Below are 26,216 nucleotides of genomic sequence, written 5' to 3' on the forward strand. Positions count from 1 at the left end.
GAGGCGGCCATGGGGGACGTGAGGTGTGAGTTCGTCGGAGGGCCAGGGGGTGGTGCGGGAGGCTAGGAGGATGGGCAGACGGCCAAAGGAAGGTGCCAAAGGTGCAACGGGCAGGTTATCGTGGGGGGTAGGTGTTGGATGTATACCTTAGAAGTCAATCTTGACTGACGCATATCATATTACTAGGACATGATTTTGTACTTATTGGATATTTATATTACCATTCATATTTTATATATCCATGAATCATCCAAAAGATTAACAAGATGATGACATATATTCTCAAAGAGCTGAGAATTTGAGATATGTGTCATTGATAGTTAATTCGTAAATTACTCCTGATCATAAGATCAGCATGGAGATGGTGATTGATCCAGATAGATTAGTGTACGAATCACTTTTTTCGGACAGATAAGTCTCGAGTCTGCAGTGTAGTGACACTGGAGCGAGAGTGCAGGTGATTGTTAGAAAATAACTAATAACCAGCACTGAGTGTGACCAACACGAGAAGTCATATGGATATCTGCTCACTCGTTAGTGACTTTCTCAATGCTGCAGTAGTATGACTGGTCCTTTGACCTTCATTACTATAGCTACTCATAGTGAGACTGCTGGAGTTTGACTATACATAAATATTGACTCAATGAGTCTTTGCAGTGGATGTTGGCGATAGTTGGTCCACTGTAGAAGTAAGGTGTGCATCTAGATAGGATCTATTGATCCTAGCAGAAGGTAATAGTCCTATGAGATTTAAAAAGCTGAATCTTTAAATCTATGGCCATAGCAGTGTGATTAATGAAAAAAAAATTTTATGAGAATCATACAATGACTCGAGCTGATTGAATCTATCATATGATCGATGATGAGGTTTGATAATTTATCCATAACCTGCCATCTGATCAAGACTCACGATAGAGGGATTGTATCATATGTTAACTGCACCTAGAGGTTCATTATCTTTTATTCTGTTAGATTACCACTATATACTACTACGTGTCATTGGTGGATTATGAGACTCACAAGCATCATCTCGATAATCGATGATCTTTGATGGACGAAGTTGGAATGGTTCAAACCTATTGAAAAAAATTTTGATGATATTATAATAGAGATTACAATATATCTCACTACCAGATAGAATAGAACTTATGGGATCACACATAAAGAGATTTTTGACTGATCAGATGGTTGAATTACGATTATGAATCATGATAGGATTTAATTATCAATTTGGTTGATGATTAATCCAATGCAAAAGTTTCAATTAAGTAACTCGCTAAAGAGTTAGTGAGTTATAGAATGATTAATTAGCAATTGAATTGCTAATTGGCTCAATTTGATTGAGCAATGGAGCTTGCATCAAGTTAAATTAAATTAATTTAATTTGACTTGACATGAATTTGATTTGATCAAACCTAATTAAATTATGAGATAACCAAATTGCATAAGAAAATGATTCCTTGTTTGATTAGAATTTATGTTTGACGTAATTTCTAATTAGATTAGGATCTAACCAAGAGTGTTTGAGTTTTTATTTGGATTAAAAATTCTCATCTTCATGGGTGCACTAAATTCTAATTGGATTAGGATTAAATTGAATTTGACTCAAGCACCAAGAGAGAGTCCAAAAAGATTAAGACTTCTTCTCTAATTAGGTGACATCTAATCTAAATAGTTTGGGCTCCTAATCAGATTTGGATTTTAATTTATTTGGATCTAATTAATTCTTAATATGATTAGAATTGGTTAAAGTTTAAATTGATTTAAATCAGTCACCTTAAGAGGAGTCCCATGGTAATAGAAATCTTCCTTTCATGCGCCAAAAACAAGCCCCACGCCTACATTTTCTTTGCGCCAATGTTTCTCCATATACAATGAGGTTTTAATGTGAAACAAAGTTCACGTTGATCCCTTTTCTCTGTGTGATTTATGGCACACAAAAATAAAGAAGGATGGGCGGCTTATATGCTAAAATCCTAAGAAGTTTGGACTCTTATCTCCTACTCAAAATCAAACTCCCTTCTTATTTAAACTTGGGACCAATATAGGGCATGTAAAAAGAAAAAACCAGATATGAATCAGGTTTTGACGCCAATAGAGGGGAGTTGTGCATGGAGAAAAATAAAAGGGGAGAGGACGCGGCATATGGATACATGGCGTGAGGTATGAGTGATCCCATCTCTTCTTTCTTACCAACAATCAAAGGTTGGTTGTTGGAGACTCTTCTCTCTCTTTTGTCTTTGTTTGGACTTGAGTTTTCCTTTCCTTTTTGTCCAAGAGTTGGACAAAATTCTTATATTTCTAGCGTAGAGATTTGGTGCATCGATTTTAGAAAAAAAAGAGAAGAAATGGTTCTTCTCATGATCTCTAACATGGAGATCATCATCCTCCTATTTTATTCTTTTTCTCTAAGAGTATCTTGAGAGAAAATAAGATTTTTCAACCGTCAAGATGCGATCTCTACAAGGGAGCTAGCATTCTGGTGAGATCAAGAAGCTTCTGATCAGATCGAAGCTTCGTGTGGATATCCGTAGAGGTCGAATATTTATGCGGCTTCAAGGGACCTTCGGAAGACATCCACGATTATTAGTTCACAGTGTACATCGATCCGCACCAAGGTATGAAGTTTAATTTTTTTTTTTTTGATTTCTATATCTGAATTCTATCTCACATATGTAGATCTTGTTTATGATTTTAAGATTTGATCTTATACATGTTTAGATTAAATTAGATTTAATCTAAATTTTAAAATTTTCGCTACGTATTTGTTTTTAAAATTTTACATGCATGAAATTATAAAATTTCAACAGTGGTATCAGAACCACGTCATATGCATAAGATTAGGATTTAGATCTGAAATCTATAGAAAAAAAAATTTCGGATCTGAAAGTTTTTGATGTCGTTCTGACATAAAGTTGCCCTAATATAACTTGTTATGCTGAATGGTTGTCCTAGAACGATGTTAAAATTTTTAATAAAATAAAATTTTAGATCTAATTTTTTAGTATATATATGATATTTATTTTATTATTTAAATCTGAAAAGAGTTTCGAGATCTATTTTGATTCGTATATATGATATATGAAAGCATATTTAGGACTGAAATTAGTTTCTATAATCTGAACTTTATTCATGTACATGATATATATTTGTATGGATGATCTGAAAATTATTTCGAGATCAAAATATATCTTTCATGTAAAAAATTTAGATCTAAAAATTTAGATTTAAGATCTGAAATTAGTGTTTATGCATGAGGGATTGGTCATGGGTAAATCAAATTAAGTCATGTAATTGGATTATATCTAGGGTTTCTGATTTGATCATAATGGGTCTAAATCAATTTAACAGTTGATCAAATCGAGTCAAGTGTTGATTAAGATGAGATCAATAAAGCTTAAAATCATATAATTATTGTTGATTGAATCGATTGACACCCATATGTAGACTCGATTAACCTAAGGACCTAATTCGGTTCTATAGCTCGAATCTGATTCACCTAAGCTAACTTATTCAGACCAATTAACCAATTAGTGTCTAAAAAAATAATTAAAAGGTGATTATTTAACTAATTTCGTTCACTGATCTGATCAATTTATTAATGTCTAAGAAAAGTAACGGGGAACCCTTACCAATCTCCACTTACCTGATCAATTTGAAAGATTGAGTCTCAAAAATGGTTGCTTGATGATTTGATTTAACCCATATCAATTAGATCAATCATGTGATGACTGATTAAAATAAAATCTAAACCCAAATCTTTCCATAAATATTAAGTCCAATGGTCTTCTACTATTGTAGATGTGCGGACGTGCTACCGACATTGATTGTTCTCGGCTGGTCACAGTGGTTCAATTGCATCAGGAACATGTAACCACTCTATTAGCAAACAGTTGCTCCAGAGTAAAGATGGGGTTGGGTCCAATAACTATTAGATGAGGGATCTAATGATGACTTTGCACCTGCTTGTGAACGATGGGTCTGACTTAACTAAGGAGTGTGGGCAATAACTGTTAGATGAGCCCATATGACTTAGATATCAAGTCACTGCAATATACTTAGAGAAGCATCTGGACAAAGAGTTATCCATGCATCAGTGTTCGTAGTATCAATAACTGCTAGGTGAGGAGCACAATATCGGTAGGACCGCAGTACCTACTAGAAACTCAGTTGTCGTATTAAAATTTTCATTTCTCCACTCGAAGAGTGTGAGAGATCTGATAAAATAGTGAGAGTCTTTTTGCATCTAAAAGTTTTTAGAGTAAATTATGAAATAAGTATAAAATTCAACTAGAATTTTTACTCTCTGCTGTTCATTATGTCAGCTTCCAACTCTCTAGCTCAGATCTTAGATATCAATCATTTAACCAAAATCAATTACATAGATTGGCTCACAAACCTAAGAATTGTTCTTAACTTTAAAAAATTAAGTAATATTTTCTATCAGATTATTCTGATATTAACAACCTGTCTACCCATAGTCAACGAGCTATACTTGATGAGAGAATGGACAATGATAATAAAGATAGATGCTATATATTGAAGTCCATATTAGATAAACTCCAACGTATGCATGAGCACATGTTCACTGGCAACGATATATTGATTTATCTACAAGTATTGTGAGGTGTTTAGAGTTGCATAGCGCATGAGATGCGCGATAGGTAGTCAGTCTATGATCATTATTTGATGATGATTAAGAACATTAAGAAGCTTAAAAGGCTCGACATGATCATACATAAGAAATTACTTATGGATTTGATCATGCGATCCCTATTTAGTTTATATGGATAGTTTATGGTAAACTACCATATGAATGACCATTTTAGCATCTTATCTGAATTGATCAAATTGTTGCTAACAAAGAAATCTTGAAAAGTTTAGACGTAAATACTTGAAGAGCCTAAATAAATAAAGACATACCTTGAGTAGGCATGTCAAAATTGCTCAATATTATCCTTACGATTTTTTCTTCTTCCAGTTGAGTTTTAGACTCTAGTGCTTTTTATAAAGTCTATTGGAAGGTAGAGGGCTGAGGAAGTAACCCTTAAATTGATAATAGGGCAAGAGTTACTCTGTGGCCATGGGTATCTGTCCTTTGTGATTATCGTTTGGATTTATCTCTTAGAGGTGGTCTCTATCATTTGTATGGTGATGTATCTGTAAATTTAATTGAGCAAGCAGTGAATGCCATTGGATTTGAGAGAGCCAAAATTGAGATGAAACTTAAAGTATATATAGAACCTTAGGCTAAGTCATATAGGAGAAGAAATGATTAACAAATTGAAGAAATATGAGCTTTTGGGCTCATTGACTATTGAGTCATATCTAGTTTGTGCATCATCTCTTTGAAGAAAACTGATCAAGCTACTCTTGTGGGACAAGAGAAAAAAGACCACTGAGATACTTATCCTAGTACATATTTGATGTGTGTAGCCCATTTGATATGCTAACAAAAGGAGTTGTCTTTACTTCGTTATCTTTATCGATGATCAATCATGATATGGGTAAGTATATGAGATACAAATATAAAATTTTTGAAAGATTCAAAGAATTCAGATATAAAGTAGAGAAATAAATTAAAAAATTTCTAAAGGTACTTCACTTAGATCGAAGATATAATATCAAAAAAAAAAATTTTGATTATCTCATAAAATGGCAAAGTTTCATATTAGACCCCTCTTAGTACATCTCAGCTCAACGAGATAATTAAGAAGAGTCAAGAGACTATGTAAGATATGGTCTGGTCCATGATGGAATTCACTGATTTATTTTATTTCTTTAGGAACATACTTTATTTCTATAAAATTGGGTTCTCTCTAAATCTGTTCCTACCACACCGTATAGGATATAGCATGGTGAGAACTGAATCTTGATTATTTCAAGATTCAAGAATGTCCAGCCTGTGTCAAGGACAGCAGATGGATATATTAGAGGATAGGTCTATAAAGTTCATCCTAAAAGAGTTTGAGATACTACTTTTTGAAAAGATCACAATGTGATTATGACCCAACATGCTATCTTCTTGAAAAATTATTTAACTAAGATGAAGTAATGAGAGGAAAGTTAAGCTCGAAGAGAGTGTCTCTGAAGAGCAACGAGCCATAGGACCTATATAACCTATTCATGATGAGCCAGTATGCGTGTATTTTTCTTCCACCTTGTATATATAGTAAGATCTTCCATCCCCTTAAAAGGTACTTGGGTATGCTTGACAGAGGATGTAGAAAAAAATCATTTCTCATGAAAAATAGAAAACATAGAGATGATCCCAAAAACCTACAATGAGGCGATATTGGCATCGACTCCAAGAAAGGGATGTGAAATAACTTTTCTGAATGGATATCTTTTGAAGATTTTTATATGAAATAGTTTATGAATTTCACTTCTCGTGATAGGAGATCACAAAATTTGTAATAATCTTAGAGTTGGAACATCTATTTTGATGATATAATCAAATTATTTGATCAAAAATGAAGAATTATGTGTTTCCAAAAGGATCAGTAGAAGTGTTCAATGCTGACATCGGTTAAAATATGGTTGTATATAGAATTCTTTATAAAAGACATGAAGCAAGCATCCTATATTTTGAAAATATAAAGATCTATAAGATAGATGCAATTGGATGCTTGTATTTTCACAGATAAAGTACAAAGAGTAGATGCTGAAAGGGTTCAGCATAGAAATCTCGTAGAGAGATCTGCTACCCTCTTGATCATAGATGCATGCCATGTAATGTACTTGAACTGATATAGTTAATACTGTGAATGTCACGAGTAGAATCAGTTGTATCCAGGCTGAGAGCACTGGATTGCCGTGAAAACATCCTTAAGTACTTGAGAATAACTAAAGATTTGTTCTTAATTTGGAGAAAGATCAAAGCTAGAAGTGGGAGGATACATCAATTCAGATTTTATGTCTGATATTGATGGTAGTATGTCTACATCATAGATGTAATCATATCGATATCTTGAAAGGGTTCCAAGCAATCGATCGATGGAAGCTAAGTACATTATAGATGTGTAGAATATATTTTGATTATAATGTTAATTGCAGAACTGGATGTCGTGCCATCAAATATCATAACACTATACTGCAAAGACAATAACACCATAGCTCTTACTAAGGAGTTTAGGTCTCACCAGATATCCAACCACATAGAGCAACAGAATACATAACTACCTCAAATAGAAATACATAGAGGTGCAGAGAGCAATCTCTACATAAGATGTGGTTAACCCACTAGTAAGTCACTTAGCTGGTCGAAGACTAAAGCCTGTCTTATGAAGATGGGGCTTGGTATATGGCAGATTGACTTTAGTACAAGTGAAAGATTGTTGGATGTATGTCCTAGAAGCCAATCTTGGCTGACGCATATTATATTACTAGGACATAATTTTATACTTATTGGGCATTTATATTACCACTCATGTTTTATGTGTCCATGAATCATCCAAAAGATTAACAAGATGATGATATATATTCTCAAAGAGTTGAGAATTTGAGACATATGTCATTAATGATTAATTTCTAAATTACTCCTAATCATAGAATCATCATGAGGATGGTGATTGATCCAGATAGACCAGTACACGGATCGCTTTCTTCAGATAGATGAGTCTCGAGTCTGCGGTGTAGTGATATTGGAGCGAAAGTACAGGTGATTGTTAGAGAACAACTAGCACTGAGCGTGACCAACACGAGAAGTCACATGGATGTCTACTCACTCGTTAGTGACATTCTCGATGCTACAGTAATATGACTGATTTTTTGGTCTGCGATACTATAGCTGCTCATAGTGAGACTGCTGGAGTTTTACTACATATAAATATTGACTCAATGAGTTCTTGTAGTGAATGTTGACGACAGTTGATCTACAGTAGGAGTAGGGTGTCATCTAGATGGGATCATTGATTTTAGCAAAAGGAAGTAGTCCTATGGGATTTAAGAAACTGAGTCTTTAAATCTATAGTCATAGCAGTGTGATTAATAAAAAAGAGTTTTCATGAAAATCATACAATAGACTCAAGCTGATTGAATCTATCATATGATCGATGATGAGGTTTGATGATTTATCCATAACCTGTCATCTGATCGGGACTCACGATAGAGAGACTATATCATATGTTAACTGCACCTAGAGGTTCATCATCTTTTATTCTGCTGGATTGTCACTATATACTACTAGATGTCACTAATCGATTGTGAGATCCACGAGCATCATCTCGATGATCGATGTCCTTGATGGGCAGAATTGGGATGATTCCAACCTATTAAAAGGAGTTTTGATGATATTGTGATAGAGATCACAATATATCTCACTACTAGATAGAATAGAACCTATGGGGTCACACACAAAGAGACCTTTGACTGATCAGATGATTGAATTACGATTATGAGTCGTGAGATGATTTAATTATCAATTTGATTGATGATTAATCTAATACAAAAGTTATAATTAAGTAACTCGCTAAAGAGTTAGTGAGCTATAAAAGGATTAATTAGTAATTGGATTGCTAATTGGCTTAATTTGATTGAACAATGGAGCTTGCATCAAGTCTAATTAAATTAAATTTAATTTAATTTGATATGAATTTGATTTGATCAAACCTAATTAGGTTATGAGATAACCAAATTGTATGGAAGAATGATTTCTTGTTAGATTAGGATTTGATTTAACTTAATTTTTAATTAGATTAGGATCTAATCAAGAGTATTTGAGTTTCTATTTAGACTATAAATTCTCATTTTCATGAGTGCACTAAATTCTAATTGGATTAGGATTAAATTGAGTTTGACTCAAGCACCAAGAGAGAGTCCAAAAGAACTAGAACTCTTTCTCTAATTATGTGACATCTAATCTAAATGTTTGGGCTCCTAATCAGATTTGGATTTTAATCTATTTGGGTCTAATTAATTCTTAATATGATTAAAATTGGTTAGAGTTTAAATTAGTTTAAATTAGTCACCTTAAGAGGAGTCCCATGGTAATAGAAATCTCCCTTCCATGTGCCAAAAACAAGCCCCACACCCACATTTTTTTTGCGCCAATTTTTCTCCATATATCATGAGGTTTTAGCATGAAAGAAAGTTCATGTTGATCCCTTTTCTCTGTGTGATTTATGGCACACAAAAATAAAGAATGGTGGGCGGCTTATATGCTAGAATCCTAATAAGTTTGAACTCTTATTTCCTACTCAAAATCAAACTCCCTTCCTATTTAAACTTGGGACCAATATGGGGCATGTAAAAAAAAACAGATATGAATCAGGTTTTGATGCCAATAGAGGGGAGTTGTGCGCGAAGAAAAATCAAAGGGGAGAGGGCGCAGCATATAGATGCATGGTGTGAGGTATGAGTGATCCCATCTCTTCTTTCTTACCAACAACCAAAGGTTAGTTGTTGGGGACTCTTCTCTCTCTCTTTTGTCCTTGTTTGACCTTTGGTTGTTGGAGACTCTTCTCTCTCTCTTTTATCTTTGTTTGGATATGAGTTTTTCTTCTCCTCTTTGTCCAAGAGTTGGATAAAATTCTTACATCTCTAGCGTAGAGATTTGGTGCATCGATTTTAAGAAAAAAAAAAGAAGAAAGGATTCTTCTCATGATCTCTAGCATAGAGATCATCATCCTTCTATTTTATTCTTCTTCTCTAAGAGTGTTTTGAGAGAAAATTTTTTTTTTTAACTATCAAGACACGATCTCTGCAAAGAAGCTAGTACCTCGGTAAGATCAAAAAGCTTCTGATCAGATCAAAGCTTCATGTAGATATCCGTAGAGATCAGATATTTGTATAGCTTCAAAAAATCTTCGAAAAATATCCATGATCATCAGTGGCAGTGTAGATCGTCCCGTGCCAAGGTATGAAGTTTATTTATTTTTTTCTATTTAATTTCTGTATTTGAATTCTATCTCACATATATTGATCCTATTTATGATTTTAAGATTTGATCTTATGCATGTTTAGATTAAATTAGATTTAATTCGAATTTTAAAATTTTTGCTAAGTACTCATTTTTAAAATTTTGCATGTATGAAACTATGAAATCCCAACAGTAGGGTGCACGGAGCAGTTGGGGGCGTCGGGGGTGGGGGGAGGGGTATGACATGCGAGGAAAGGAGAAGAAAGATAAAAATAATAAAAATAATAATAATAATAAGTATTAAAAAATAATAAAAAAAATTTTAGATTTTTTTTCATAATAATAATAATAACCATCGAATCATCTATTTTGATAATAAATAATTTTTATTATTAAAAAAATTAAATAAATAGTTTAATTATTTTTAAATTTTAATATACCAAAAAAAATAATTTTTTTAATATATATTACATAGATTGATTTTGTTAAGAATTCGAATCACTAATCCTACTAAATATATGTTAAAATACTAAATTAATAATTTGATTTAAGGATATTTTAAAAATTTGATGTTATATTATCAGTAATCTGATTGCCATATCAAACATGTCAATCAAGATTCTCAATAATTTTACTGCAATATTATTTACGTGTATCAAACATAGTAATTAATATTACTGATAATTTAATAGTGACAATCTATCCTGTAGGTCATCTAGATTATTTTTTAAGATTGCCTGGTGATGTACCAAATGCAACTTAAGATTAATCTTTAGGAGCTTTGCCTTTGGGATCTTAGCTTATTGGAGCTTGATCTTCTCAATGTTTCGATGAGTCTTGATTTTCTTGATTTTTTGATGAGCTTGATCTTTTAAGATTTACTTTTTGATAGGCTCGACCTTCTCAGTCTTCTCGACCTTTTGAATTTAGCTTTTTGATGTGTTCGATCTTCTCGATCTTTTGAGATCGATTTTCTGATGAGCTCAACTTTCTTTATCTTCTGAAATTGATTTTCTGATGAGCTTAACTTTTTCGACCTTTCGAGGTTGGCTTTCTGAGGAGCTCAGTCTTCTCGACTTTCTTAGGTCGGTTTTCTCATTGGCTTAGCCTTCTTGACCTTCAGAGGATGACTTTTTGATGAGCTCAATCTTTTGAGGTCAGTTTTCTGATAAACTAAGCTTTCTTGATCTTCTTAGTCTTCTCGATCTTTTGATATTGATTTTCTGATAAGCTCAACTTTTGTGGCCTTTCGAGATCGATTTTTCAATGAACTAGGATTTTTCGATCTTCTCAGCCTTCTCGACATTTTGAGGTTAATTTTTTTAATAGGCTCGGCCTTCTTAACTTTTTGAAGTCAGTTTTCTGATAAGCTCGATCTTCTTGATCTTTTGAGATTGGTTTTTTTGCCTTCTTGATCTTCAGATGAGCTACGGAATTATAAGAAAGAAAGAAAAGAGTATGATGGATGATGGCTTTATAAGCATCTCGTCATGAGAGTGTTGAGTCGTAGGAGTCTCTTCCCCTTGGAGTCTCATTTCTTTTTGGGTTCCTTGGCCCTATTTATATAGATATGGAGCAAAAATCCATTATAGTTGGAGGTAGAAACCAATATATGAGACATAACTCCCTCATTATAAGCCATCCTTTTCTTGCTTTATTTGAATTTAAATCTGCCATAATCATCCATTTGTTTTTAGATTTCTCTTAATTGCAAAATTGTTACTGTCTGAAATTCAAATCTTTACAGAATTACTGGTCACGTGTCAATTAACAATAGGAAGAATGATTTATATGCCATATCACTTTTTTACCATAATAATTGCGTAATGTTGTCATTGTGGGCATTTGTAACGATAGATATATGATGTATCGGATTGGACAAGTCCCAAAATACTTATACTAGTTTTATAGGGATACAATGGTAATTATCAAAACCCTAGCATGTGTATAGAGATGATTGTTCCTAACGCTATTGAGCCATCTTGGATGGAGGCTCATATGAATTACCTTTTGTGTGATGCCTGCAAGATACACATGCTAGATTCGAAAGTCCGCATTCTTGGTCAGCATTTTTTTTCTCCCGAGGTGATAATTGGTTCGTCAAAGAGGTAGCAGTCAAACCTGTTGGTCTGTCCCTCCCATGTGGGGCTTACAAGCCCAACCTATTCATATGAGTTCATTACCCAAATAATTTTTTTAAAAAAATTATTTATCAAAATAATATAATTTTTAATTTATTTATAAAAATAATGTAATTCTATAAAATATCATTTGAAATGACGTTTTATAGCCTCCACATTACCACCCTCTCTGCTCCATGTGGATGCCCAAAAAAAAAATTTAAAGTCGCCATTTGAAATGACGTGTATGAAAACGCCATTTCAAATGACGATTTTAATTTTTTTCAAAAAAAAATAAAAATAAAAAATATAATTTTAAATTTATAAAAAATAAAAATTTTGATTTTGATTCAAATAAAAACCATCATTTCAAATTAATTTTTTTAAAAAATATCCAAAAAATACATAAAAATAAAAAAATATCATAAAAATAGAAAAAATGATAAAAAATAGAAAAAAATGAGAAAAAAATTAAAATTTTAAATTATAAAAAATAAAAATTTGAATTTGAATTCAAAAAATTCTCTATTTCAAATTACTTTCTCCATTTCAAATTAATTTTTTTCATAAAATACAACAAAAAAGAGAAAAAGTACCTAAAAAATACCATAAAAAATAGAAAAAAATGAGAAAAAAACTAAAATTAAAATTTTAAATTTAAAAAAATAAAAATTTGAATTTGAATTCAAAAAAAAAATCACCATTTCAAATTACTTTCTCCATTTCAAATTACTTTCTCCATTTCAAATTAATTTTTTTAATAAAATATCTCAAATAAAATAAAAAAAGCTCAAAAAAATAAAAAAATAAAAAAATATACCATAAAAAAATTAAAAAAATGAGAAAAAAAATAAAAATTATATTTTTTAATTTTAAAAAATAAATTGAAACAGGATTTAAAATTAAAATAAAGTAAAATTTAAAATTTTTATTTTTTTAAAATTAAAAATTATAATTTTTATTTTTTTATTTTTTATTTTAAAATTTATATTTTTTATTTTTTTGATATTTAAGCCTATTTTTAAAAATATCATTTCAAGTGATCGGATATTATGCTTTGTGGACATGGATACACCGAGTCTCATATGTCTCATCTGTCTCAGAATTAAAATTTTTATTTTTTTTAAATTTAAAATTTTAATTTTAATTTTTTTTAATTTTTTTTTATTTTTTTTATGATCTTTTTTATTTTTTAAAATTTTTTAGGTACTTTTTCTCTTTTTTGGAATATTTTATTAATAAAATTAATTTGAAATGGAGAAAGTAATTTGAAACAGTGATTTTTTTTTGAATTCAAATAAAAATTATAATTTTTTTATAATTTAAATTTATAATTATATTTTTTTATTTTTTATTTTTTTCTATATTTTTATGGTGTTCTTTTATTTTTTTAGGTATTTTTTCTCTTTTTTTGAAATATTTTTTAAAAAAATTAATTTGAAATGAGGAAAGTAATTTGAAATGATGTTTTTTATTTGAATAAAAATAAAAATTTTTATTTTTTTTAAATTTAGAAATATAATTCTTATTTTTTTCTAATTTTTTTCTTTTTTTATGTTGTTTTCTATTTTTTAATTTTTTTGAGGTATTTTTTTATTTTGGATATTTTTTAAAAAAATTAATTTAAAATAGGGATACTAATTTGAAATGGTAATTTTTATTTGAATTAAAATTAAAATTTTTATTTTTTAAAAAATATAAAATTAAAATTTTTCTTTTTTTCAATTTTTTTCTTTTTTTATGGTATTTTTTTTATTTTTTTGACGTATTTTTTTTGGATATTTTTTTAAAAATTAATTTGAAATGGTGATACTAATTTGAAATGATGATTTTTATTTAGATTAAAATTTTTATTTTTATTTTTTTTAATTTAGAATTATAATTTTTATTTTTTTAGAACTATTTTTTTAGATATTTTTTAAAAAAATTAATTTGAAATGGATAAAGTAATTTAAAATGATGATTTTTATTTGAATCAAAATTAAAATTTTTATTTTTTTATAAATTTAAAATTATAATTTTTATTTTTTTCTTATTATTTTTTTTTGGGTAAATAATTAAAGTCACCATTTGAAATGGTATTTTTGAAAATGTCATTTCAAATGATATTTTTTAAAACGTCATTTGAAATAGTATTTTTCAAAATGTCATTTCAAATGGCGACTTTAATTTTTTTTTTTTTTGGCATCTACATGGAGCAAAGATGGTGGTGACATGGCGGCTATAAAACGTCATTATAGTCGTGTGGCATTTTATAGATTTGCATTACTTTTGTAAATAAGTTAAAAACTATATTATTTTGATAAATAAATATTTTTTAAAATTATTTAGATAATGAACTCCTATTCATACTCACAGGCATGCACGTGTGGGCACATGCATCCACTCTCTCTCTCTTTCAGAGCAAAAATCTATATAATAATAATAGTAATAATAATAATAATAAATAGATAGATAGATAGATAGATAGATAGATAGATAGAAGAGTGGGAGAACCATTTGTAATTGATGTAGCTAATGACCAGCTGCATTTTGATTTTTGGCCAATGTTGAGATTAAAAATTTCTTGATGAAATTTCAGTATATTGATCATGACGACAAGAATTTTAGTTTGAGATGTTGATTATTTTTATTTGCTTGTTCACTTGAATACGCTTGATCTTGTTGTTTTTTTTTTTCAATCTACCTTTAGGTGATAATGATTTTGTTATCGTGGGCAAAAGATTATGTTATTACTATTTGTGAGCCTCTAGTTTAATTCAGAGGACTTTTTGTAACCCTGTTAATTTTTGAATTACTAGAAATTTGCCCAGCTTGGTTCTGTGCTCTTTTTCCTCCATGTTGGAGGATTTTTCACATTCAGTGCCTTGACTTTTCTCCATTAATTAATTACTACTTGCTCTTATAGTATTGGTGTTTGGAATTATTATTGTCCATTTTAATTTGCAAAAGTGCAGGAAAAATTTGTTATATGTTTTGTAACTTAGGTGTTTGCCCAACAAACAGTACACATATCAAAGTGGATGTAAGGGAGTCAATGTCGCATAGAAATATTGCTAAACTCGGATTTGTGGGAGGCCATGCTTATGGACCGGTGAATGATGATCTTGATAGTTAGCAGAGAGGACATTAGAGTATAAATATTTCAACCATGTGTAAGTGCATGACATATGAGATTATTTGTTAGATAGCATCTGCAAGCATCTTTTCCATAAAACAATATGCAAAAGTTTTCATGTTATGATACCAAAGATATTTGTTCCTGATATTCATCCTCTACTGTTCTTATCTCTATGAAATACTATGGGAAAAAATAGTGGACTCCATGGATAAAAATATATCTCCTTTTATAGGCAAAACAAAATGTATGATTAAAAAAAAAAAAAATTGAAGCAAGCCCATACTCATACAAGAATAATTTTTCTCTAAAAATTTGAATCGAGAGAATTTTTTTGTGCACCGCAGGTGGTGTAAAAAATCCGACGTAGAGCGTATCATCTTGTCCGATTGATCCATATAGCCACTACTTTCCAACGCATATTTAATACCTGCAGTTTCATTTTTTCTTTTAAAATTTTAAATGACGAAATTATCCATCCTTTATGAAAAAAATTATGACATGCTGTAGCATATTATGATATCCTACGTCAAATTACAACTTCTTGCATGCAAGATGTCATAATATAGTCCAAAATATTATGACATCCTGACATATTATAACATCGTGCGTCAAATTACGACTTTCTATATGCAGGATGTCATAATATGGCCCAGGATGTCATAAAATGGGAGAAGTATTTTTGTCCAACCACTTTTCAATGCGTATTTAATGCCTACAATTCCGCTTTTTCATTTGAAAAATTTGAATGATGAAAATGCTCGTACTCTTTGGAAAGAATTATGATATCCTATAGCATATTATGATATTCTACATTAAATTATGACATCCTGCCCATCAAATTGTGATATCTATAACTTCCTGCATGCAGGATGTCATAATATGAAAATAAAATATCATAATTTTTTTCAAAAAATAGAGACATTTTCGTCATTTAAAATTTCAAACAAAAAAGTAAAATTACAGGCATTAAATGCCGCACTAAAAAGTGATGACTACATAGATTAATGAGATAAGATGGTATGCTCTATGTCAGATTTTCTACACCGCTTGTAGTGCATAAAGAATTTTTCTTTGAGCCAAACACAAAGTCTGAATGACTTTTCCCATGATCCAATTAGCTTGGCCTTGGGCCGAGTGAGACGCTGGTAGCTGTAGCCATTAATGCCAATATGAGAAAGTCTTTGTGCACCATATGCAGTGCAATAAAAATACACCACCTATCTGATTGAGCTATATAGCCATTATTTTTCAACACGTATTTAATGCTTGCAATTCTATTTTTTCATTTAAAATTTTAAATGATGAAAATATCTCTTCTCTTTTAAAAAAATTATGACATCCTGTGACATATTATGACATTCTGTGGTTAAATTATGACTTTCTACACAATAGTAAGTCATGAAGTTATAATTTGACCATACGATATTATAAGGGAGGGATATTTTCGTCATTTAAAATTTTCATAAATTTTGAATGATAAAAATATCTTTTTTTTTAATGAGTTTTGAGCAAGAAGTCATAATTTGACTGTAAGATGTCATAATATTATCATAAAATATCATAATTTTTTTCAAAAAAAATAAATATTTTTATCATTCAAAATTTTAAACGAAAAATAAAATTTTAGATATTAAATATATATTAAAAAATAATAACTATATAATCCAATAAAATATGATGGTGTATTTTTTCTGCAGCACATACGATGCACAAAAAATAACTCATGTCAACGTTAGCAATGAGACGTCTTTGCGAATCCAAACAGTTCATTGGGTTTGGGTTATGCCTCTCACGCTCTTCTCGCAGAGTAAATTGTTGGATCGTATTTTGTGTAGCTTTCAAAATATAATATTTATCTTATAATTTATTATTGATGGATGGAAGGGAAAGATTGAGGGCCCTGAAAATTGTGTAAAATATGATTCAATAGTTGTGCTGATAGAGAAGATTAGCCCTTCTTTTCGTGCAAAGGATACTATTTAATTGAAAAAAAAATCCGATTTAATTGAGAAAAATCCGGAAGAAGAGTGATATCACCTGTGTACAAATCCCAATGGATTGCTGGCCAATATCTATTTATATCTCCCCTTGTTTTCCTTTGAGGGATATAAATAGGGATTTTTCAGAGAAAAATGATAAAGTAATATAAAAATCTCGCAAAGGTTACGTGGTGGTTGCAATTTTTTTGTTCGTCCTCTCGCTGGTAGTCCGTAGCATGTTCTCTATCGGTTGTCGCCGGCCATTTATATCTCCAACAGGGAAGCTACATGAAGTTTTTAATAATATTTTTATGTTAAATAATCATTTTCCAAATGATGCATAGGATTTTTTTTTTTTTTTTTGGACTTGTTAGCAAATCTAGTGCCTGCGTCAAAATTCTCATACACCTGATGGAAGGATAGGTGTGATTCTTCCACATGGTAAATCATCCTTTTAATATACTAGATTAGAGGTGGCAATCAATTTTGATTGGACTAGTTCAGATATGGATTGAGTTGGATGCAAGTCAAATTAAAAATTGATCAGTCTGATTCTAATCTATCTATTAAATAGATTAAAAATTTAAATTTAAATCGAATCTATTTATTAAAATAATAAATTGATCTAATCTGTATAACTCATTTACTAAATAAATCAAATAAAATTAAATAACATAAATTAGTTAAATTAATTTTAATAAATTAAATAGATTTAAATGAGTTAAATAGATTAAATGTATTGAACTAAACATAATAGAAATGAGTTAAATATATTTTAAATGAATTAAGCATATCTTAAATGGGTTGGATGAATTGTGTTATAATATGATCCAACTATTAAAAGAATCAAAATAAATTAAATAAATTAAAATTAAAATTTGAATTTAATTTATTTAATAAATAGATCTAAATGAATTAATCTATTTATAATCTATATTTATTTATGCCGGATCATGGATTAATTTTTGTGTCATGGATTGCCACCGTTGATAGACAAATGAGGAGGGAACGTGAGGACAGGGTTGCCGGCAAATCCGGACATGACTCTTTCTTGTGCAATCCCAGGGTCATCCTAAATTACATGGCCTAGATTTAATTATTTTGCAGCAGTCGGGTTCCAGTATCTATAATTGAATTTGACGTTCGTCCAACGACTCCATGGCCCAATGGATAAGGCGCTGGTCTACGGAACCAGAGATTCTGGGTTCGATCCCCAGTGGAGTCGAACGTCTTTTTTTTTTTTGTCTATTACAAGTCAGAGGACGAACGAATTCGTCATTTAAAAACAGGTCAAGACCATGAGAGTCATTTCGTCCTATACATACCGTCATCGACGCCACCTCGCCGAGTCGCCGCACACGCGTTCACGCTCGAGTGCACCTCACCACGTCCCATATAATCTCCTCCCAAAAATAGCCGTTGGTACCTCTACCGCTGCTCCTAAGGCCCTACCACCGTCGGATGATGCCACGTTTTTCACAATCCAACGGCCACAAACGAACATCCCAAATAAGTACGGCAAAAGTCTGCCCTGGCCCACGGATACTATCGGAATTGAGCCATTGTCCCGCGGGAAATATAGCTAACTTAGAACCACGAACGTGACATAAAAAAGGGGTAATCCGAGCGACACGTATACTTCATTACCCGCGGTTCGTACCGACCGCCGAGCAAGGCATTTCTGAAAGCACCGTCATAATTGACACGTCTCGCTTAAATAATCGTGGTAGAGCCACGAGGCAACAGCGGAGCTAATCACGCATCGAAAGCACTCCGTGTTCGTTGCTGGGTCCCACAGCATTTCCGCTGCCCAGCGGACGTCCGCGTCTTATTTGATTAATCATCCACTCAAAATTGAATGCCAACCGTACAAATATGTGATTAGAAATTTGGCTAATAAAACGATGCCACGTAGGCGGAAGAAGATTAGTTATCCTTCTCTGAGAAAGAGGATACGCTAGATCATTCTCGTCCCTCTTCAAAACCTCCTCTTCTCCACACCCCCTATCTCTCTCTCTCTCTCTCTCTCTAGCTCTCTCGCTCAGCCATGGCTTCTCTCAAGGTTCCGGCTACCGTTCCTTCTCCATCGGAGGACGCCGAGCAGCTCCGCAAGGCCTTCGAAGGTCTCCTCCCTCCCTCCTTTCCCTTCTTCCTTCGTCTTCTCTCCGGATCTTGAAGTCAGGGCCTGCGATCTTGTCTCAGAAACTTTCTAAACTCTAGTATGACCCCGACCTCTCCGTTTTGATGTGTCGTTGGTTCTTATGGCAGGTTGGGGCACCAATGAGGCGCTGATCATCTCCATCCTCGGCCACCGCACCGCCGACCAGCGCCGTGCCATCCGCCAGGCTTACCGCCAGGCCTACAACGAGGATCTCCTCAAGTCCCTTGATGGCGAGATCTCCGGCGACTTCGAGGTTTGATCCTCTTCTTCGGTCTCCAGTGTCTTTTTTTTTTTTTTTTTTTGGCTGTTTTCGGATGTGGTTTGGGCTGAGATCTGAGGGATTTGTGGACAGAGGGTGGTGCTTCTGTGGACGCTGGATTCGGCGGAGAGGGATGCGTGGCTGGCGAACGAGGCGGTGAGGAAGTGGCGCCCTGGGAACCGAGTGTTGATCGAGATAGCCTGTGCAAGGAGTTCCAAGGAGCTGTTTGCGGTGAGGCAGGCGTACCATTCGCGGTTTAAGAGGTCTCTCGAGGAGGATGTGGCGGTCCACACCACTGGGGATTTCCGTAAGGTAATTGCAAAGGATTAGAAGTGGATCTGGTTTGATCTTTCGTTTTGCTGGTTGGTTTGTGATCTGGGTTTGGTCTCTGGGTGGGAATTTTTGCTTGACAATGGTCAGTTTTGTATTTTGACTGCTGTTTTACCGTGTCTTTAACCGGATCAAGTTTTGGTATTTTTGGACTGTAGTAACCTGTATTATTGTTTTGTGAATTTTATGTATGCCTTTGATGCTGATTCTTTTGTGACTTGGGTTTCATCTGTGAATGAAGATTTTCACTTATAGTTGTCAAATTTGAACTTTGATTGTTGTTTACAGTGCCTTCAATGCCACCGGCCACCGGATTTTGGCATCGCGCAATTTCGTGTGTAATGTTATTTATTCTGTTTACTTGATTGGTATGTGGTTTCAATTATGCTTCTCTGCTAGAAGATTTTTTTGCTTGGCAGTTGTCGAACTGGAACTTTTTTTGCTGTTCAATGTGCCTTTGAGGTGATCAGGCTTTGGCTTTGTGGGCTCTAGTGTGTGTTTATTATTCAGTTGGTTTTTGGTTTGATGCTCATTTTAGCCTTTGGATCTGACCTCTATATTAAGAATTTTGCTAGGTGGACGTCAAATTTAACTTCGATCATGGTTTTGTCTTCTTCAATGTGATTGGACTTGGGAATTCTGGATTTGAGTTTAGTGTGTGAAATTTCTCCCCTCTTTTTTCTTGGTTGAAGTGTTGATTTGTTCTTGAAAGCAAAAGAGGCAGAGTGGAATGTCCATAATTAGCTGCCACCTCTTTGCTTATCATTGGGATTCATTTATAAGATCTTTCTGTTGAAGAGGTAGGTAATTATACTCATATAACGAGGTACTGCTTGGTTGCTTGCATCTCAAAATGCTGTCCTTGGACCAGGGAAGTTGTACCATAGGTCATGGGGAATAGACTTCTGGCCTTCAATGTCCTCCTTTTTTCCTGGCGTCTTATTTGAGACCTTCAGCTTAATGGGATTAAGTGGTAGAGTTAGGATGATGATTTCATTAGTTGGTGTAGTGAAGGTGATTATAACATTCTTACATTTACTGACCTGCAATGGAAGATGTTTCCATCCAGAAGCTTAAGCCAAAAACAGGTTTAGCAAATCGTTTGTTAAAAGTTGTTCAGTTTCAGACCTTATATTAATTGTCTATTAAAGCATAAGTATTTTCCTGTGTCACCCAGTCTTTCACACTTTTGGGAGGGGGTAAACTATTGCTCCAAAATTGAACAAAAGAAAACCAAAGAGCAACTACACTTTTGTGGCTTATTCACTAAAGGTCATTCTGTGTTTCAGCTTTTGGTGCCACTTGTAAGTGCATTCCGCTATGAAGGACCAGAGATTAACTTGACTTTGGCAAAATCAGAGGCCAAGATGCTGCGTGAGAAGATCTCTGATAAGGCCTACAACCATGAGGAGCTTATTAGGATCCTCACTACGAGGAGCAAAGCACAACTGGTTGCAACATTTAATCACTACAATGATGCATTTGGTAATCCAGTTAACAAGGTATGCATACTTCTTTTAATTAAGCTTTTCTTTCATTAACCAGTGTTGGTGCTTAATTTCTCATGCGAGTTTATTTGTTGGTTCTTGATAGCTGTACTGATTATGTTCGTTCTCAGCATTTGTTGATTCTCAACCATGATAAATGTGCTGTTTATGTCTTACTGTCATGCGGTTTCCTTTTTCAATTCCTTTTTTCTTTTGTTGGTTTTTTTTCCAAAAGTTCATCTTGCAGTCCTTGCTTTTTCACCTTTAAAAAAAAAAAGGTGCAAATTCTTGGTGTCTTTTTGCTCCAATAGATGTTTATACTTCTAAAATTTTCTTGTATGTTTCATTCTGATTTTACGTATCTTTCATGATTATTCATTCATGTGTACATGGTGCTACATGCTTTGCCATTTGAAGCTTTGCCCTCCGCCCATCTTCATGACATGGACCAAGGCTTATCATATACTCCCTTTCTCTGAGTCAAACATCGATGAAGTCATTTGAGGCACTATTATGCTCTTCTTGCATAATAGCTATCCCACCTTAATTGGCTTGTTCGGCGCTTAGTTACTTCTTTAAAATTGGCAAACATACATACCTTTAGATCCTTACATCTATAGGATAATATCATCTACCTGAATACTGTAGACACTCTAAAATCTTGATGCAATCTTGCTTTTGTTTTTAACCTTTTTTTCTTTTCTTTCTTTTATTAAAAAATTCTTCCCGTTCTCCACTTACCCACTCAAGCACCTGAATCTGTTGACACCTGCTCTTGATTTAGACAACAAAGCTTCTACAATGTCAGTGATTGAATTATGGATCCCTTGTTGCACGCCAACTTTCTGACCCTTGATTTCATAACACTAGCATGCGATGATTTCTTGACACCGACACCATTTCTCTACTCCATCCGACATGTTCATATTTTATTAGTTATGTCAGAATCACTGTGGAAAGATTTTTTTTCCCCTGCACTGCGGAGCTGAGCACACTGCAAACAACGGATTTTTTTTTTAATAATATTTTTTTTAATAAAATATTTTTAAAATATCATGGTTCAGAAATTATTTTCGAAACTATCGTTCGGAGATCACGGAGGATCAATCCATGAATTTTGATATTTGAATTCGAATTTTGATATTTGAATTCGTGGGCTGAAATTACAATTTAATTAAAACTAAATCTGTCGGTTCAACTCATGAATTTATAAATTTGTAGATTCAATTCATGAATCAAACTATGTATTTAATTTTTTTTTCCCACGATGTATGACGAGCGGGCATGGAGGAGCTGCACAGGTAAGGCGCTGGGGGTGGGGGGTGGGGGAGGGGAGAGTAGGTGAGGGTTACATGCGATCGAGGACGCACAGAGGTCGGGGGGGCACGTTGACGGTGGGGTGGGGGGGAGTGCAGTTGGAGGGTCGGGGGGCGATGTCGGAGCAGTGGGCGGCTGTGAGGGGAGGGGAGCACGGAGCGGTGGGCAACGTGGTCGCGGGAGAGGAAGCACGAAGGAGCGGCAGTGGCGCAGCATCGAAAGGGGAGGAGGAGAGGGGAGGCGCGAAGGGGCGACGATGGTGCGGACGGCTGGAATAATAATGATAAATATTAAAAAATAATAATGATAAAATATTATTTAAAAAAATAATATTGAAAAATACTTAAAAATAAGAAAAAATAAAAATAAAAAATAAAATAAAATTTTTAAAAATATTTTTTTTATTATTTAAAAATAAATTATTTTTAAAATAATTTTTTTCAAAATTATTTATAATCTATATTTTGTCGAGCGGATGTTCAAGGGGCTGAGGGCGGAACAATCGAAGGTTGGGGTATTGTGGCGTACAGAGGGCACTGAGGAGCAGTCATCTATGCTTTTAAAATTATGGTGCTGAGATAGTGATGCAACAAGTAATAAAACTCCTTTATGGCAATCATGCAAGAGGTCACAGGGAAAAGAGAAGGAAGAAGAAAAAAAATTAAAAAATAATAAAATAATCAAAATAATATTATTTTGGGGGGAGTGCGGTTGGGGGGTCGGGGGGCGATGTCGGAGCAGTGGGGGGCTGCGAGGGGAGGGGAGCACAGAGCGGCGGGTGGTGTGGTCGCGGGAGGGGAGGCACGGAGGAGCGGCGGTGGCACAGCATCGGAAGGGGAGGAGGAGAGGGGAGGCGGTGGTGCGGACGGCTGGAATAATAATGATAAGTATTAAAAAATAATAATGATAAAATATTATTTAAAAAAATAATATTGAAAAATACTTAAAAATAAGAAAAAATAAAAATAAAAAATAAAATAAATGATAAATAAAATAAAATTTTTAAAAATAAATTATTTTTAATTATTTAAAAATAAATTATTTTTAAAATAATTTTTTTCAAAATTATTTATAATTTATATTTTGTCGAGCGGACGTTCAAAAGGTTGAGGGCGGAACAATCGAGGGTTGGGGGATTGTGGTGTACAGAGGGCATTGAGGAGCAGTCGTCTATGCTTTTAAAATTATGGTGCCGAGGCAGTGATGCAACAAGTAATAAAACTTCTTTATGGCAATCATGCAAGAGGCCACAAGGAAAGGAGAAGGAAGCAGAAAAAAATTAAAAATAATAAAATAATCAAAATAATATTAAATATTAAATAATAATAATATTTTATTTATTTATTTATATCTTTGGACCTTAAGTTTTTTTAATATTATTTTTTAAAAATAATATTTTATTATTATTTTGAAAATCTATTTTTTTGTAAAAAAATCTTCTAATTTTAGAAAATATTTTAAAATAAATATTTTGTAATGAAAAAGTAGATTTGTAAATATTTTATTATATTTTATTTATCATTTTATTTATTTTTATTTTATTTATTTTTATTTATTTTATTTATTTCTTATTTTTAAAATGATAAAATTTAAAATATATGTTTTAAAAAAAGATAAAATTTAAAATATATATTTTTTAAAAATGATTGGAAAAAAATGAGTAGGTTGGCGTGGAGAAGTGGTAGTCGGGCGGCCACCGCTACTCCATGCCCCCCTCAAATTTTTCAAAATTATTTTTTTAGAAATAATATTTAATTATTTTAAAAAAATTAATTATTTTCATTACAAAAAATAATTTATTTTAAAATATTTTTAAATATTTTATTTTATTTATCATTATTATTTTTAATATTTTTTATTATTTTTTATTTTTATAATTTTTATTAATAAATTATTAATTTCTAAAAAAAAATTAAAAAAAATATTTTTTTGATTTTTTCTCTTCTTTTTCCTTCCCCCACACACCACAACCCCCCAACCTCCGGTCGCTCTGCCTTTGACCCTCTGGGTTGAGCACACGGTTCCACTGAGGTCGTGGGCTGAGCTCAAGATTTTTTTCTTTTTATTTTTTTTGTCATTTCTACCTTCTCCCTCTGCCCCGCCACCCTCACGGCCCCACGCGTCCCTCGATCGTCATGTGCCTGCGACCGCCTGCAACAGCCTCTCCAACCCCAATTGCTGCGCACCCACCCCTCCACCACCCTCGGTGCGTCCATCGACCTCCATGCACCCCCAATCGTGTGCAACCCTCGTGCCCCCTCCTCCCTCCCTGCCCCGACGCCACCCCCTTGCTGTGGCGCACCTCTAGCTCCCTACCTCCCGCTTCGGCATCTGCACCCCACCCTCCACCTGTACTACTGCTTCAAGCCTATTCATCATTCGGTGCGGGAAAACAGAAAAAAAATTACACAGCTTTAATTTATAGGCTTAATTTATGAATTTAATTTTAAGTAATCGTGGATTCAATTTATGAACTTAAATATCAAAATTCGTATAGAATGTTCATGCAGATTCAAAATTTATGGATTCAATCTACGAATTTATCCTATCCTATAGCTTCTGAATGGTAGTTTCGAAAATAATTTTGGAGTCATGATATTTTAGAAATGGCACATCACACGTCTAATCATCTACTGCCCAGTTTATATTGTTGGTCAACTTCACTTGTGGAATTTCTCTCGAAAAATAAAAAATTGGATGGAATCTTAACTGTTGTCTCACTGCATTTAATGACCCAAAAGCTACGTCCCAACTTCTATCGTTGGACTTTCTATCTATCTTGGTTTTTGCTTTTGTTTCACAGGATTTAAAATCTGATCCCAAAGATGAGTTCCTTGCTGCACTGAGGGCCACCATTCGTTGCATTTGCTGTCCTGAAAGATATTTTGAGAAGGTCATTCGGTTGGCCATAAACGGGTTGGGAACAGATGAGAATGCTCTAACTCGAGTCATAGCCACTCGTGCTGAGGTCGACCTGAAAGTGGTAGCAGAGGTTTACCAGAAGAGAAACAGCATGCCACTTGAGCGTGCAATTAAGGGCGACACTTCTGGAGATTATGAGGCCATGCTTCTTGCACTGTTGGGCCAGGGAGCTTGAGGAGCGTGCTGGTCGCCCTGGTGAATCCCTCTACAATAAAATCATGGTTTGCGTGGTAGTAAGCTGAACTAAGTTCGTTTTAGAAGTTGGTGGCATGCTTAGATGTGGGTAGCCACCTCCCAGTTTGTGCAGTAGTAAATTGTGGTGTTTGTCAGGTTGTTTTCTTGTTCTGGTGCTCTGTTAATGAATGTGGATTTTTATCTTCGTCAGCATCTGAGTTGCAGGAAATTTCGCTATCCTCTGAGCAATGCATGCTTTTTAAAGAATGGCGTTAAATAACAGTATTATAATCATTATAAAGGCTATTATATATATATTTTTGAAGGTAGCCATCCTCGTTATGTTATCTAGATAAATAATATGAAGAAAAAAAATATAAACTCCATTATTTTTATTTGTAGCTTTTTTAAAATGAAATAATATTTTTATTATTTATAAAATTCGTTGAAAATGATTTTATGGCGCAAAAAAATATATTATTGTATC

At 33.1% G+C, this 26,216-nt stretch overlaps 1 protein-coding gene and 1 non-coding gene across 2 annotated transcripts; both read left to right on the forward strand.

Moving 5' to 3' along the window:
- Positions 1-18,231: 18,231 nt before the first annotated feature.
- Positions 18,232-18,304, forward strand: TRNAR-ACG (transfer RNA arginine (anticodon ACG)). The gene has a single exon. It is a non-coding gene; the product is annotated as a tRNA-Arg (tRNA).
- Positions 18,305-19,042: 738 nt separating this feature from the next.
- On the forward strand, positions 19,043-25,939 carry LOC105058405 (annexin Gh1). Its single transcript, XM_010941329.4, has 5 exons — positions 19,043-19,202; positions 19,348-19,493; positions 19,593-19,811; positions 21,119-21,331; positions 25,437-25,939. Exons 1-5 carry the CDS (start codon positions 19,127-19,129, stop codon positions 25,728-25,730), a joined length of 948 nt encoding a protein of 315 aa, XP_010939631.1. The 5' UTR covers positions 19,043-19,126; the 3' UTR covers positions 25,731-25,939.
- The last annotated feature ends 277 nt before the right edge of the window (positions 25,940-26,216 follow it).

The sequence above is a fragment of the Elaeis guineensis genome, chromosome 15 (genome assembly GCF_000442705.2).
Source record: "Elaeis guineensis isolate ETL-2024a chromosome 15, EG11, whole genome shotgun sequence".
Classification (NCBI taxonomy): domain Eukaryota; kingdom Viridiplantae; phylum Streptophyta; class Magnoliopsida; order Arecales; family Arecaceae; genus Elaeis; species Elaeis guineensis.